Source organism: Falco peregrinus, chromosome 6 (assembly GCF_023634155.1).
Source record: "Falco peregrinus isolate bFalPer1 chromosome 6, bFalPer1.pri, whole genome shotgun sequence".
NCBI lineage: Eukaryota > Metazoa > Chordata > Aves > Falconiformes > Falconidae > Falco > Falco peregrinus.
The window spans coordinates 68,052,943-68,066,711 of NC_073726.1; the positions used below are offsets into that span (position 1 = coordinate 68,052,943).

Genomic DNA, 13,769 nt, shown 5'->3' on the forward strand with positions numbered 1-13,769 from the left:
AGTGCTTTTACTAGCTATCAAGTGTTTACATGGTTGGGTTGCATATACAGAGGACATACACACCTTTTGTTACATAAGATGACCCACAGTCCTCCAAGTCTCCTCAAGGGACTCCATACTGGACAAGAGGAACTCTTCTGCTGGTTTAAACAGGCACAGACCAACATTTCTTACTGTCCCATGGCCACCCAAGCCACGCTAGTGAAGGGTGCAACCGGGCCTTGTGTTGCAGACAGGTGGAGGCTGGGATCCTCTTGCACGCAGGTGACAGGACCCTCTCCTCAGGGCTGCTTGTGGACAGAAGCCTGCCTGTCTTGGGACGACTGGTTCGAGAGGCTGCAGTGATATATGCAACTGGACAGCGGGTCATGGCTTCACCAGGGACCTGCGCGACCTTCTCCCCTCTGGACAGAGCAAGGCGCGGGGTGGTGTCACACCAGACATCCCTTCCCTACGCAGCTGACGGCGAGCCAGGGCTTTCCTAGGACGCCCCGTTCCCCCCCTCCTGCCAGGGCCACCGCCCAGGCCTCTTGCCCACGCACGGCTCTGGAGGAGCACCGAGTCCCGCCCGGGAACGCGGCACCTCAGCCCCTAAACCAGGGACCCTCACCGCCCGCCGGCGGCCCCCGGGCGGGGCACCCTGACCTTCACAGGGAGCCGCCCCGCCCCGCCCCTTCCCACACGCCGACGGGTAACGGCTGTCCGCCCCGGTGGCGGGCCCCGCCCCTCCCGCATCACGTGAGGCGCGGCGGCGCAGGGCGGGAAGGCAGACGGGCAGGTGAGGCGGCGCCGGCGATTGGGAGGCGGGCGGTGACCCCGCGGCAGGCCCCGCCCCGCCCCGCCCCGCCCTGCCGCCGCCTCTATATCAGGCGGGGGGCGGGCGGTAGGGCGGGCCTGAGCGTGTGCGGCCAGCGAGGTGAGCGGGGAGGTGGGAGCGAGGCGGCGCGGGGCTGACCGAGGTGCCCCGCAGCCTGGCAGCCGCCACCGCAGGGAAGGCACCGCAGGAGGAGGAGGAGGAGGCGGCGGCGGAGGAGGAGGAGGTGGTGTAGGTGGATCCCCGGGGCGGCGACGCCGGCATGGAAGGAGCCCGTCGCCGCTCAATTCTTCTTCCTCTGCCGTGCTCGGCGAGCGGCGGCGAGGCGTGCGGGGTGGGGGGCCGGCGGCGGCCGTGCTCTCCCCGGGAGGCGCTTTCTTGCCGTCCCTGGCAAGGGCGTGATGAAGGGCTGACCCCGGGCTCGGAGCCACCTCTCGGGCCGCTGGCGGGGCCGCGGCAGGGGTTGGGCGGGTGTCCCGGGGAAGGGCGAGTGTCCTCCCCCTCGGCCCCCGCCGCGGGCAGCTGGTGCCCGCCGGGGTCCTGCGCGGTAGGCCTGCGGGTGGGCAGAAATGTGGTGTCATTGCTTTCTAGGAGCAGGTGTAAGTCAGTAGTTGAAGATGAGGGTGGTGGAGCATCTCTTCCAAAAACTCTGTGCTCAAGGTTAAAGCCCAGCCCCTCCCATTGAAGCCGGGGTCTTGCTGTGGCACGGGCACATCTTTTGGACGGCTGTAGGCAGAGACCAGTTCCTCATGAAGAATGATGCTGTTGTAACTGAGCGTGTTACTTGCTTTATGAAGCGTGGTTTTTCTCATCTTCACTTTCTCAGTTGAAATATTTCTAGTTTAAATGCCTGGTTGGATTGCTGCGAAGGTCATGAAGGGGTAAAACCGATGTGGTGGGGGCAAGAAGAGGGGCTATACCTTCAGGTGTGCGATTTCCAAATGATCATTCAGGCAGCAGCCTGGATGGGAGGCTGGTGGCATGATTTTGCAATTGCTTGCTTGCAGTTTTTTCCCTTGTGGGTGATGTGTGCAGGAAACCTGCCTAGTTTTATATGGACACTATATTGGGTTTCTGGAATCATCCCCTGTGCTGTCTAATTCTGCCTCTGTAAAGGATTTTTGGTGTCTGGATGGGTGGGGAGACTTGAACAACACAAAGTTCGCCTTGCTTTGAAATTACTGGTACAGATATTTTGAAGAGGGAGAGAGCAGAGTGAAAGATTGTGGTAAATACTGAGGCGTAGCTTTGTGGGTACATGTTCTGAATGTGTGATGACAAAAGATTTAACTTTAAAAAAGGGAGGGGGTGGTGGTGATGAGAGAGAGAGCTAAATAAAAGGAGTTTCTTTGCAGCTCCATCCATTTCAATGGTGCAGCTTTCCCAAGCCCCTTTCCGTTGCCCATCATCACCTTCAGGCCGGTCAGAGGAGGGTGAGGATAAGAGCATGAAGGCTGCCAAGCAGCAGGTGAACCCGTCTGGGGAGAGCCAGCCTCCCTCCAGTCCCCTGCAGTCTGCGCTGAACTCGGCAGCCTCTCCTTCCCAGGCATATGAGACTTACATTGATAATGGGCTTATTTGCCTCAAACACAAGATCAGGAACATTGAGAAAAAGAAGGTAACTTGATTTTCTTTGGTATAGCACATATTTAAGCTGCTAATTGTAAAACTCAGTGTCTGTTTTATGATAGCTGGAATAAGGTTGTATATATAGAGAGAAATCAGTGTTTTTGTTAAAATAACCGTGGAAGGGCCTAAATGTGGATTTCCTAGTATTTTTATTACCATTTGTAACCGTGGTATAGTAAAAAATGGTGTTCTTTACTCTTGCAGTTCTGAAATGGGCTACTTGTATTTGACATTGTGTGAGCATAACATTATTGTTTCTGAGAATCAGGAGCGCAGCTAACTAGAAATGTGCTCTCAGCTGCTGGCTTTACAGTGTGTGCCCAATAGTTAGCAAAAGTAACTCGATGTTGATAAAAACTGGGGATGCTTCTTTACCAGGCTTAATCAGTTCAGAACTAACTTGGACCTGATTTGGTGATGGCTTATAGTCTTGCAGGGATGTTCATATTTCTTCTATTGATCATGTGCATTTAATATTAGGATGTAGAAATGTATGTAAAATTGGAAATTAGAACAGTATTTCCTCTGACTCATGGATATGTCAAATTATGTTAAATATGTATTGCCCTTCACTTTGCACAAATATTTGACTTCTATATTTTAAATATAGAAGAATGCTATTCACTAGAAAGCTTTTATACCGAAATCATCCAAAGCCTGCTGTCTTGTTTTAAATTGTGCTTTTTGGGGGGGGGGGGGGGGGGGGGGTAGGATGTGGGCAGGGACAGTACTGTGTTAGTAAGAACTGATATAATACAACTAAAACTGCAGCCATAGCTAGTCAGGCTTTTGCATTCTAAGATTTTTTTCAGTTGGTGGGGGACTGAAGGCTATGTGCATGACTAATTGGGGAAAATGCTATTTTCTGTAAGATAAAAGAAATAATGATGCTGTTGCTTTTGGTACTGAATCAGGATTACAGGTAAAGCAATTGCATGAATGTTGTGCTTCTCTAAATGTCTGAAAAGCTTATTGTTACGTGGTAGGGTGAGAAGGAAGAGTAGATCAGGCTTCTGGCCATGTGGCTTGGGGACTCTATCCTCCTGCAGGAGATGCAGTATTACTGCTGTCTCATGTCATGCATCATGCTGTAATATTGAATAATGTCAGATAAGCATGTTTTCTTTAGGTGATTAACCAACTGTGTTGTATTCTACTTTTGTCCAGGCAAGCTTGTTGTGGTGAATGTCTCAAGTATCTTTGGTTTTCACATGAATGACAATCTGGCCTCACTAGCAAATGAAAGTATGACTTATTAAAAGGAGTAGAAACTATTCTTAGTTCTAGATTCCTATAGGGACTGTGTGGGTAGGTACACCAATGAAATAGTATTCAGCTTCATGGCAGCGAACTCCCCTTTCTCTTCCTTGTGTGTATAAGGAAGCTTGTAATACTTAGTAGTTTTAAAAGCTGATGCAAATGATTAAAGACTTGGTGTATTAGAAAAAAAAATATTTTTTCCTTGAAGACATTAGTCTGCTTTCTTAGGAAATAGTGCTATAAAAGCCTGATGACATGACTGAAGCCAGATTTTGAAATACGTTCTCTGGAAAATTAAATAGGATTATTCACAGACTAGATAGCTTTTCCAAGTCAATGCTGGAATTTAGTTAAAGCGTAATCTAAAATAAGTTCACTGGATCTGTTTGGAACCCCTTTAAAATCTAGGGTCAATGCATTAGTATTTCTTAAATGAAACAAAGGTAGTAAGTTAGAACTGAAACGAGGTAGGCAGTCTTGGAGACTGAATGCCAAGTTAAAGGCACAGCAAAACTTTCTACGTTACTTTCTCCTGAAAATGAGAGGGAGTAGTAAAATTCCTATTCTGTTGCAGTATGTAGATGACTTAAAAATACAGAAAAAATATGTAATTTCACTTGTACCCCATACTCTACATTAGAGGAATAAATACAAAAAATTTACTTTGGATTTTCCTGCAGCTCAAGCTAGAAGACTACAAAGATCGCCTGAAGAAGGGAGAAGTCCTCAATCAAGATCAGTTGGTAAGTTTGCTTTGTGTGAGTGGATAGCCTCAAAACCTTTAAACATGTCAGAACGGATAGGCTGCTGAAGGTGGTGGTGGTGTAGTTTTACAGAAGTAAAATGCTGGCAATGGTATTATTCACAAAAACAAATGGACAAATTACTGGTAATTAAGATGAATGGTGAGCCCACAAGCTTTGTCTCCTACTTTAACCTTCATGCTGTGTACTGCAGTAATAGAAGCTCTGTGGACCTTCAGCTTCAGTGCTGCTGCACCTTTATTTCTTGATGAGGTGTCCATGTGCAGCTTATCTGTATGTAATTGTGGTGGTAGAACACAAACCTCAAGACTTCTGGGGTAGCTAATTAATCCTCATGACTTCATTAACAGGTGTTACTTGAAATTGGCAGTTGGCTGCACAGTGCTGTTGGTTACAAGCAGCTGTTAGAGTAACAAAGTCCCTGTTGGTAGAAAGGAAGATGCTGGTCCAACTTGCATGGGATCTGAAGGCTTTCCTAATACAAGAATCTAGCTATGAGTTACTGACTTAATTGGGAATACTCTCTTGTCCTTCTAGTGCTGCCATGAGATAGCTGGGAGTTGCCAGCACTTTCTAATGCTGTTAGAACAGTATGTCTATTCTGTACCTAAGATAGCAGAGTTCTGAATGCCAGCATGCAAGATTGTTACTTAAAGATGTGATCCACTTTGTGGAGCTTGCTTAAAATTGCCTGATGTTAAAACAATGAATCTGGCTCTTCTGTCTTGGACTAGAATGGATTCTAGATCTGAAGCCATGTTTCTGTAACATGAAAGTTACTGCTGCTTAAGCATTGAGTAGCAGTGTCACATAATCCAGTGGGTTTATTGCTCTAGTCATCTAGGAGTAGATTTTAACATGCTTCACATGTGCTAAAGAACAATTGTGTGATAAAGGGCATTGATGCTTCAGTGGTAGTACTGATCCTGCTAATAAACCAGTTGGAAAAATACTTCATTGACTGTTAGTTTTACCACAGTGCAGCAGTATGAGAACACAAATACCATTTCCTTACTCTGAATCATTTGTAAATGAGAACTAGACATAAATGGGATAAGGAGGGAAATGATAACTTGCTACTTAAAAGTGGAGTAAACCTATGGGAATGATTGATCTTTCAGCATTTAACTACAAAATCTGATGTAGTCTCTTGCCATCTCAAGTGCAGAAATATGTATTGTGTGATGTTTGAAATAGGATGGTGACCTTTTATTCCTCTAAACTCAGTCTGGAATTGGGTGGGCAAGGGCCTTCTGTCCTTAGATTGTAGGTGTTAAATATAATGTTTTCCTCTGTTGCTAGCAGTGAGATTGTTGAACAGTCTCCTGTGTAAGTCTGATTAATCTTAAATATCTTTTAAAGCTACTTCTAAATTTGACAATTTCTTTGGTATGTACCCTGGACTGTGGAAAGCTATTAGGTGAAAATGAAATTAAGATGTGGGAAACTAAAGAGGTGAAGGATTCTGTGGATGTCTGTCTTGCAAATGCATCCAGTAGCACTAACTTTGGAAGATGGCAATTAACTTGGTTACCGGCTTTCCATATTCCCAGCTGAGTGTAACTTTTTACATATTAGTATTTTTATCCCAGTTTCTGGGGTATCTGTCTTCTAAAATGGGGTACTAGATTCGGTCTTGCTAATACACTGATAGGTGGTAGTCACAGTGTTCAGATGACTGTTGTAGAAGCATGTATCAACTTCAGTATTTACCTAATCTAGTCAAGACCCCTGTTTCAGTGGTTATGATGCAGAAATACTGTAATTTTGTAGCTTTCAGATGCAATTTCCCAATGTATATACAAATAGTGGGACCTGGTGATCAAAGCTAGAGCAGAGCTCAATAGTTTGGACACTTGCCTAAAGAAACTAACTGCCTATAATATGGTGGAGCTCTAATGTAACTTGATGTCATCTATATTTGTCATGCTTTCTCTCACAGAGGAAGAAGTGCACATCTGGTGATGAACTTGTTTTGCAAGCAATTTGGATCAAAGTATAATTGCTTATGGTGCATGCCTGCCAGAGCTGCTGTGTGCTAGCCTTACTTAGGGAACATTTGTTTCAAAAATGAGGAGCTTCCAGCAAGTTCAATGCTCTCGCCAGCAGTTGTGTTCTTTGCAACTGAGCAGACTTCCCTCAGTACTGTTCCTCCAGCATGCTGTTAAAGAATGTTAATAACAAGTGTGACAGAAGAAAGCTATTGCTTTCCTACAGGCTGTGTTATAGCTTGTCATCAGAGCAGTGGTAACTGTTCTTGATATTTTCAGGTAGGGAGTTTTATTCTGGGATTTACATTGTTAAAAGCACAATTACTGCAATCTGTCTAGTGAGCTGTTGGTGTTAAATTATGAGTCTTCCTGAAATGTGTAGGCATTAGGGTCTTAAAAGTCATTATCCCAAGTGCTAACTGAACTTGCTAATTAGTTCTTAAAAGTTAAACTACCGAATGAGTGCTTTACCATCAACTTATGCACTTTGTGTTGAGTAGCATGTAGGCCTAGTAATGTCTAGTATTCTACAAATAAGTGAATGTAAGTAACTGAACAATCAAACTGATTGAGCGAATTCACATGTAACTTGTTTTCCAGTTATTTAGGAACACATGGAATTTGCAGATGTCCCATATCTTACTGGGACAGTGAATTAAGCTGTTGTCACTACAGTGATGAAACACTTGCCAATACTGACGCTATTTTGAAAGGGCTTTACATTTAGACTGGGCCCATCCTAGTAAGAACTTCAGATATGTCATGAGCATAAACCAAACTGAATGTAAAGCATGTGTGAACAACTGAAATTAAACTTGTTACTTCCCAGGCATGCCTTAGGGTATTGAGGAGGATATGGGCAGCATGTCTTAACTACAGCATTTAGCTCCTTTCAGAGCTGTCAGACTTTCAAAAAATGAACTCCTTAATGAGGAAGAACTTATAAAAGATAGGGTATATCAAAATGCAATTAATAATGTACTGTAGTCTTTTTGAAGACTGGCTAGTAAAATATTGGTTCAAGCCATTAGTGAAGACAGAACACTGATTTATTTGTGGAAACTAAATTGGAAAGCTTTTTTTCTGAAAGTATGACTTGCCTTCTGTATTCTTTCTAAAGTTTGTAGAAATTATCTGTGAAGACATGCAGCTAAACGTGAGGGTAAAAGATCTGCACTGAACTTGTCTGTCTCCTGTAGTCCTTCCAGTCTTTCATGTCAGTGTCTGATGTTTATGTAGCTGTTTACCTCTGCCTGCAGAGACCTATGGGAACAAAAGGAAAAGGGAAATAACTGGTACCCAGGCTTTCTTGTTTTCAATATTAGTACACTAAGTATTGCAGATGAGGTTGCCTGGAAAGTGTAATGCAGACAAACTTGCAGGATATCTGTGCGGTGGTGTGACCTGGCTTTGTATGGCGTATCAGACAGTCATGGTATTTGTGACTTAAAGGTAAAGTATCAGTTACAGACATAGTATCTTTGAAGCTAGTTTTAGAGCAGTACACATTAAATGACTAGTTCTCCATGAGAATTGAAGTACAAGGGCATTGGGATGTCACCAGTAGTCTTAAGGATGAAAAATACATTTTTATCTATCCTTTTGTAGGAGGCAGTAGAGAAATATGATGAAGTAGTACACAACTTGGAATTTGCCAAGGAGCTTCAGAAGACTTTTTCAGGACTTAGCCAAGATGTAAGTATAAAATGTTTTTCCCTGTACTGTTAGGAGGTAACTGAAGTTTATGCTAGTTTTCTGATGGCTACTGTTGTATGCCAATATGCAGAATACTAGCAAGTTTCTCTCTTGGAACTTGAGGGGACAATGTGCTTAAACTGTGTGGAGTAGTGAGTACAGCAGAGCAAATGTTGACAATTTTGTGTGCTACTGACCTCCATGATACCATTATTCACTGTGTACCTCTAAGAGTTTGTGCTTCAAGTAAATTGGGTCATTGGAATCAGCTGTTTGAGATTACTCCAGTTCATCTAGCTTTGAAACTGTTAACCATCTTGCTGGTAGCTTGTGCCTTATGTGGTCTCATCCCCTGTGTAGGTGCAGACTGGCAGGGGAGCAGCTCTACTGGAAAGGACATGCAGGTCCTTGTGGGCAGCAGGCAAAGTAAATGAAGTGTATCCCTAGAACAGTAAAGGCTGGACTTAAATTGAGGACTTAAATTAAGGAGAACTGATTATTTGGGACTTATTAACCAGTCATGTCTTTTTCTGGTCACTTGGTACAAAAAGGCTATAGGTGAACTTCAGGGAGTTCAGTGGTGGGCTCTGGAACAGCTGGGGCCTGGAAGATGAGACCTGTCAAGAGAGCCTGGAAGGCTTGTTGGGCCTGGTGATGGGAAGGCTTGGCAGGAGATAGTGTTACTTTCAGCTACTAAGGAGATTACTGAATGGGTGGAGCCAGGGTTTTTGGTGAGGGATGTATTATGAGAAGGAATGATCTTAAACTGAAAAAGTAGTTTCCAGCTAGGTGGAAAATGGTCACTCTGAGGACAGTTGAATACTAGAGCAGGCTGCCCAAAGAGCTAGTAAACTCTGTTCTTGGATCTTTTCAAGACCTGACTACACAAAGCTTTAAGCAATCTGGTCTTGATTCAGTGTAGCCTTTGTGCTGGAGGCTGGGCTAGATGACATCCTAAGATCCCTTCCAAACTGAATGTTTTGATGTTTCCAGTGCTGGGGTTAAATCACTTTGGTTTCAGTGAGAAGTACAGAAGTACAGTCTTTTTTTTAACAAAGCTTGTGGAGTTTGCAACTTACTTGGCAGTAGTTGGCTCTATGGTAAATCACAGATTTAGTGCTTTATTTAGGCCTTTATACAGGGTTTAAAGCACTAGACACTTTTTATGCAAGCAAGTGTTGTATCTTTGGAAAAACTGGTCTCTTGGCTCAAGCAAATACTACCCTTGTGAAAAGATTTGATCCAAGGTAGAGCTGGGCATGCTAAACATGATTAGTCACTGCTCTGGCATTGTTTCTCAGCATTCTTACAGAATGCTGAAGGACTGGTAAAATGGTTTGTCTTGGTGTTGACTGAGACCCAAACAATTTTGCTAGAGAGGCTTTTCTTGTATATGTAGTAATTCCAGGTAGTGCAGTAAATCTCTTAAAGCACTATGTGAGCAGAGATTTAAAAGCCTTTTCAGCAGCATTGCAGCTTTGGGTTCCCTCAGTCATTGTATGGTGAACATAGAAAGTACTGTGCCGAATGTCAAAACTTGAATTGCTTCCTATTGCTTTCCTCTGTAGCTACCCATAAAATATCAGAAATGAACGATTGTGACCCAGTGTATCTTTCTGTAGGTGCTTTTAGTAATCCAGCATTAACTTATACCAGTTCATGTTCGTTCTTGAACATATGCTATATTTAAAGGCTTAACCCACTTTGTTTTTTCCTTGGCTCTAATTGTAACAGTACGGATTCTACAGCCAATACCTATTACTGGAACACTAGGGGTTTTGCTGGCAAACAGCATCCTTACAGTGCCTTCTAGAAAACTAAATTTTCATGTTATTGCAAACAATTCAGATACCCCATACTGAGGCACTTAAATTCTGCGGTTACTTGGATAGCTTCTGTTGCATGATTCGATTAGTACATGATAAACTTCCCCTCAAATGTGTCAGGGCTGTGTATGTTCTGTGACTTGTTGTTGCTTATTTAATGAGTGCTTCAGTCTTCTGCCAACAGAAATAAGACTGAGGGTTTTGCTGTATCATTTAAATTGGAGTATTTGAAAGTGAAGAGGCAGTTGTTTTACTAGGAGAAATTTTGACAACTTCTGCATCACTAAATTAACATGATAAATTTTAAAGGTCAGCTAGGCTTGGTTTTGTGTGTTGGTATTATAACAATTCCTTATATTCAGTTGTAAAAGCTGTTACAAAAAAGCAACTAGCAGGCATAATCAGGATCTAAATATTATAAAGGCATATCAAAAGTCAAGCTACCATTATCCAGTTTTACTGAAAGCTAGATGTGTAGAGAATTAGAGGATAAATGGGGAGTTCACCCAAGATCTTTCAAGCTCCTCCTCTGGAAATGTGAGAGTTAGGAACTTTTATCTAACCAAAATTAATAGTTGTTTTGATCAAGGTAGAATGATCAATACTACAACTCGATATGTTTTATCCTAGAATCCTGTTACTAAACCATTGTGTTTAACTGTTGACTTCATGTGTTGAAATAGCTGCTGAAAGCCCAAAGGAAAGCCCAGAGGAGGGAGAGTCTGTTGAAGCTTGAAGCAGAGAAGAAAAAACTGCGTACAATACTTCAAGTCCAGTATGTGCTACAGAATTTCACTCAAGAGCATGTTCAGAAAGATTTCAAAGGTGGTATGAATGGTGCAATATACTTGCCTTCTAAAGAACTAGACTACCTCATAAGATTTGCAAAACTGACATGTCCAGAAAGAAATGAGAACTTGAGGTAAGTTTAGGATTTGTCTAATTGGTATGCTTTGTTCATTACACTAAATGTCCTGTTTGACACTGCCATGTCTTGAAATATTATGCTTTGGGACACTACACTAATTAAAATTCTGTTCTTTAGTCTGAGACTACGAATGTAGCAGATTTGCTTTACTCTAAGCACTAAAAGCTGCAGTAATTACAGCCTCAGTTGTGTGTGAGCTACATACAAGCTCTGCCATCTTATTTTTCCCTGTGGGGTTGAGGGGAGATAGTCCAAAACTGTTATAAGCAGCGAGGCTGGTGATGTGCTGCTTCCCTGAGGTCTCACTGTTCATGAAGTGAAAAACATGCAGTAAACACAGAACTGTTCTATATTCCATTCACCTGATAATCCAGATATGCTTCTTTATTCTGAAGGAATATAAGGTGGTACTCCTGAGGCTCTATTGCTATTAGCTTCAAAGTAGTTTCAAAAATTGAGTGTTTGATACCTCTGCACAGTCATGCATTTTAAGGTAACTGGTTGTCAACAGATATATTGTATATAAGTACTAACTGGGCACCATGCTTCTACTATGATGGCTTATGCTTAGCATGACAGCCTGTTTGTTAAAATATTGTAGTAGAACTTTATATATGGAAAAAGTAGTTACTAGGTGCTAAGTTGAAACACTTCTTGAGTAAGAGTAATTACATATTTAAATGTGACTTAAGTTCCTAAAACTTCTAATCACTTCTCATATACTAAATTTGCCTAATCTTTGCTCTTAACTTCTAAAGAACAGCTGCTTTTAAAAAGATACATAATAGGAGTCTCTGATCCCAGTGATAAATTTTTCTAGCTTATTCTCATTGTATTACACTTCTACAAGAAGTTTGTCTGGAGTGGGTGAGGTGGATCGTGGACCTATGTCAAAGTTTCTCAATAACTAAGAGTGGTGGGAGCTGTTGATGGTTGACCCTGCACATGTGCATCCAATAAACAAGGTGATCAGCTGATAAACAGGAGTTTCCCTGTCTGGCTTGGAATGAAGTCCAACCATATGGTCTTGTGGAGTAGTGCTAGGCTCTCTAATTTGTCTTAATTGCCAACAAAAACTTGCATTTACTAGGTTAAATCATGTAGAGATACAGATGAATCACTTTCAATAGTGGATCAAGGGCTTAGGATTCAGTCTGTAGACAGCCTTTATTTGGAAAGCTAAACATCAGTGTCTTAATGACTAGTATTGGGATACTGGAACACTTGATTTTTGACTGATTCTACCTGGTAAAACTGTCACTTGTTTCAGTGTTGAAGACCAGATGGAACAATCATCTCTCTACTTCTGGGACCTTCTAGAAGGAAGTGAGAAACCTGTGGTTGGAACAACATGTGAGTATCTCATCTACAGAAAAACTTAGATGTGAAATTTGTGTGCTGGTTAAATATTTTAAAAACAGTGAATATATGTGGAAGGTTACTACATTAAGCACTTTCAAATGCTTTGTAACTCAGTTATCCATGGATGAACTACTGTTTTTCCTAAGTACTAGGTGCAGATCAATAACAGTATGGCATGCTTTCCTTTCCAGGTAAAGACTTACTGTACCAATGTACTAGCATGTTTGTGAGCAATAATGATGGTAGTAATTCAAAAGCTGATGCATGTATACCTTACAGAACCAGCAGTGGGAAGCTTTTTGGATAGTTATGTGCAAACCGGTTAAGATGGGAACACTGTTCCCAGCCACAAAATGCTTACAGTATACTGATGTGTATTACAAAGCTGCTTTGGTCCCAGGCTGAAGATCCCACAGCACTGAAGATCCTCTGCTGTAGGAATTCCAGCCTTAGACCTGTTGTCTGACTAATAGCATGCTAAGGAAAGGAGCTTGCTGTGATCTAACCAGGCAGAATACAGTTTTTTTTGACCTGTTGCAAGTGTCCTTACTTCTCAAATGCCAAAGTCTGTGGGACTGTACATACTCTTCTGTGTATGGCTTAGTTTCAAAAGCCCTAGTTGTAAGCCAACATGAACATATGTTCCTATTTAGAACTTGCTTGTGAGGAAACAGTGCTTACTTGAGTGTCTTTCCTATTGCAAATAGACCTTGCTTGTCCTGTTTACTCTGGTGTTGTAATGGCTGTGTGGCAGTAATCTTTCATTTGTCATTGACAATGTTGTTGAAACGGTTAGACCAGAGCACTAGTGTACCCTACCTAACTTCCACATACAGATAGCTGAACTAACAACAAAGTGTTAACACTTATCATAGTTCTGGACAAAGTGCAAGCTGGCCTTGTATTGCTACAGGCTGGTAACTTTAGCCTTATATCTGTTGACATGAATTCATAGTTGCCTAGTTATCTTAGACTTGTAATAAACTCTTGTAGTGTTTTGGCTATCATCTAAACTTCTATTTTGTCAGTATCTATATCCAATCCCTTTAGTATCAGTCTTGCATCCTTTTGTGCACAAGCTAAATTTTGGATAAAGCTGTTATGACTTCACATTCATTGCCTTGGAAGACACTTTAATATAGATATCAAGTTCTAGCTACTATTCTTGTTCCATACAGTTGTCACTGGAAGGAGTGATTTTTAACTGAATATTTTTCCTGTTCTCAAGGCTGCCTTGTCTCTAGCTCCTCTGAAACAATTTCTAGCATCACTGCTACTTATGAGGTATTCACTCTCTAAGCTGCTGTCTCCTTTTTGCGTAAAGGAGTAAGCTGGACAGTGCTTCTCAGGGTACACGTGTTTGTCTTCAACCGTGTCAGCTTTGACTTTCCAAAACTTCAGAGGATTAAGTTCAGTCTGGATCAGTCTCTTGCTTTCTCCCTCCCTGCTTGTTTTTGCAGTGGACTTTTTCTTCTGAGACTTGCCATTCTACCACTGGGA

The 13,769-nt window shown here is 42.3% G+C and overlaps 1 protein-coding gene across 6 annotated transcripts in view; it reads left to right on the forward strand.

Annotated features, from left to right (window-relative positions):
* The first annotated feature begins 843 nt into the window (after positions 1-843).
* The window catches only part of CAPRIN2 (caprin family member 2), a 34,720-nt gene continuing 21,794 nt past the window's right edge, over positions 844-13,769 (forward strand). For 2 of the 6 annotated variants that reach the window (XM_027793037.2, XM_055808813.1), the window contains exons 1-5: positions 1,029-2,432; positions 4,384-4,446; positions 8,067-8,153; positions 10,663-10,901; positions 12,178-12,260. In XM_027793037.2, the coding sequence (XP_027648838.1) occupies positions 2,184-2,432; positions 4,384-4,446; positions 8,067-8,153; positions 10,663-10,901; positions 12,178-12,260 (721 nt within the window). In that variant the 5' untranslated portion in view covers positions 1,029-2,183. Of the gene's footprint in view, positions 917-1,027; positions 2,433-4,383; positions 4,447-8,066; positions 8,154-10,662; positions 10,902-12,177; positions 12,261-13,769 lie in introns of those variants that run through there. The other 4 variants (XM_055808812.1, XM_027793036.2, XM_055808814.1 and 1 more) reach the window with 4 other exon arrangements.